Source organism: Poecilia latipinna, unplaced genomic scaffold, assembly GCF_001443285.1.
Source record: "Poecilia latipinna isolate Pla-1442-1.1 unplaced genomic scaffold, P_latipinna-1.0 Scaffold2175, whole genome shotgun sequence".
Taxonomy (NCBI): domain Eukaryota; kingdom Metazoa; phylum Chordata; class Actinopteri; order Cyprinodontiformes; family Poeciliidae; genus Poecilia; species Poecilia latipinna.
The window spans coordinates 98,223-100,383 of NW_015114791.1; the positions used below are offsets into that span (position 1 = coordinate 98,223).

A 2,161-nucleotide genomic window follows, 5' to 3' on the forward strand; every position below is an offset into this window, starting at 1 on the left:
ATATATATATATATATATATATATATATATATATATATATATTTATTTATTTATTTATTTATTTTTTTTTTTACAAATCAGATCTAGTATTCAACCTTTTAACCTGTAGAGTAGTTTTAATATACATTTGCAAAATCTGGATTGCAGATTATGTCACAAACTTAAGTTTCAGATTTTGCTTATTTGACAGAAAACTACATTTCCTTGAAGGAGGAGGTAGAGGAGGAGGAGGGATGGGGTTACATAAGCAAATCCCATTCTTGACTTTGCTGTCAGCCTTTGCATTCAGGTCAGGTGGCAGGGATCCAGTGGTGTGCAGAGGAAGCTCAAAATACCTGCAAAGATTGAGACCTGGCAAAGGGAGAGGTGCATGCATCCAGGAACTGCTGCTCGTTGATGCCAACCTCCTGCATATAATTCTCCAGCAGTTTCTCCACCTACAGTGAGACAAAGACAGTCAGCTTTTAGCAGTCCTGTTTGACGAGGAAGCAGTTTCCGACACTTCATAGTTTATGTTAACGCACGGAGTAATGAAACTGGTGAAGTCTATACTCACAAGATTCTTATACTGCTGATGGATTTCTGTGTATGAGAGCTTGTTTTCATCCTCGTCATCAAAAACTGAAAAAACAAAACAAAACATTATAAATCAGACGAGCTCTCTGGGGCTGAGAGGAACACTTTGCTATTCAGTTTAACTACGTATCAGATCTGCATATCAGATCTTAGTTAGATGTGCAGAATCCATAAACACAACTGGCGACGCAACCACAATAACAAGTTAGCGTTAGCTTAGCCGCCTCGCAGTTCACAAAACATTTGAGTCCACATATGAGTGAAGTGAAATATAACAGCCAAGTTTCACCTGTACATTTGTGCTCCATAAAGTCCGTGACTGGGATAACCCATTCGGGACTTCCCAGGTAGCCGACGATACTCTCTATAATCCACTCGCTGTCATCCTCAGCCATGTTGGCCGACGCTGGGGAACAAACGTAAGGACACGGTGATGACTCCAACCCCTCAGGTCCAGCTCCGCGGTAACTCGGACATGCACAACCCCGACAAACGGACAGAGACGTAAAGGGAGCTCTTCCTCACGGACATGTCGTCATGTCTCCGTCGAGGATGTGCAAGTTTTCAGTCTGAGACGAAACGCGAAGTCATGAATTTGAAAGTAGAGAGTGGTGACGCCAAATAGGTTGCTGTGGCAACCACTACGTCAGTACGCTGCTCTTGGACCAGATTCTATGAGCGTTAGATTTTAGGACGCCAGATGGCGCTGTTACGTCCTAGGTCTGAAATACGGAAGTCACACGCTTCGATATGCATTTTCGGGAAAGGTGAGAGCACAGGCATGTGACCTCTGACCCGATAGCCGTCGCGCTTAGTGTAATGGGCCTAATTTCGGGCCTAATTTCGGAGTCAGATAAATGCATTTGCTCCTCCGATCAACACAGACAATGCAAAAAGTTTGTAACTTTTAATTTGTTAAATTTGTTTTCGAGCACTCACTGTGTGAGGAAACGTGTGTGTCTTATGTTGTTTTTATCATAAAAAACTACAATATTTAATTTAATATTTATACCACTTTTTAAAATTTATTTTCTTGCTTTAATTTGAAACCATTTTTTTTTTACAAAGTTTCAGGATTTATTTTGTAAACATACGTTTATGTTTAAAATGTGCTTAGGCACAATAATCATGTAAATTAGTGCATGTCTGCTTTAATGTTTGCCAGCATTCACCTGCAAAAAATTGATTATAGTGAAATAAATCATAAAGCTTAACAAATTGATTTTACAAAGGATTTTCTGTTTGCTTGTTCTGCTTGAAGATTTTCTTTGTACAACATAGATTATCTTAATAGATATATCTGATTATAAATGATAGCGCTACTAATATATTTGTGACAGATTTCTGCTCCTCCTGCACTGGAATAGATTTGTTTTCTGGACTCATTGCATCACATAGCGACTAATAGGCGCTGTCCAATCCAGTAATACATATCAATTAACAGCAGTATGAAAGACGTAAAAAGAATTATTTACTACATTAAGAAATTATATTTAATCCTCAGTGCTACATTTTGAAATGTTTGAAATGTATGCATTTTGAAACAATGCAGAATATTATTAAAACAATATTTTGCAACAAGTAA

At 38.2% G+C, this 2,161-nt stretch overlaps 1 protein-coding gene across 2 annotated transcripts in view; it reads right to left on the bottom strand.

Annotated features, from left to right (window-relative positions):
* The window catches only part of cfap36 (cilia and flagella associated protein 36), a 19,407-nt gene extending 18,187 nt beyond the window's left edge, over positions 1-1,220 (bottom strand). For both annotated transcript variants that reach the window (XM_015017666.1, XM_015017664.1), the window contains exons 1-3: positions 866-1,220; positions 557-621; positions 336-437 (exon numbers count right to left, since the gene is read on the bottom strand). In XM_015017666.1, the coding sequence (XP_014873152.1) occupies positions 336-437; positions 557-621; positions 866-971 (273 nt within the window). In that variant the 5' untranslated portion in view covers positions 972-1,220. The remainder of the gene's footprint in view (positions 1-335; positions 438-556; positions 622-865) is intronic.
* Positions 1,221-2,161: the final 941 nt, after the last annotated feature.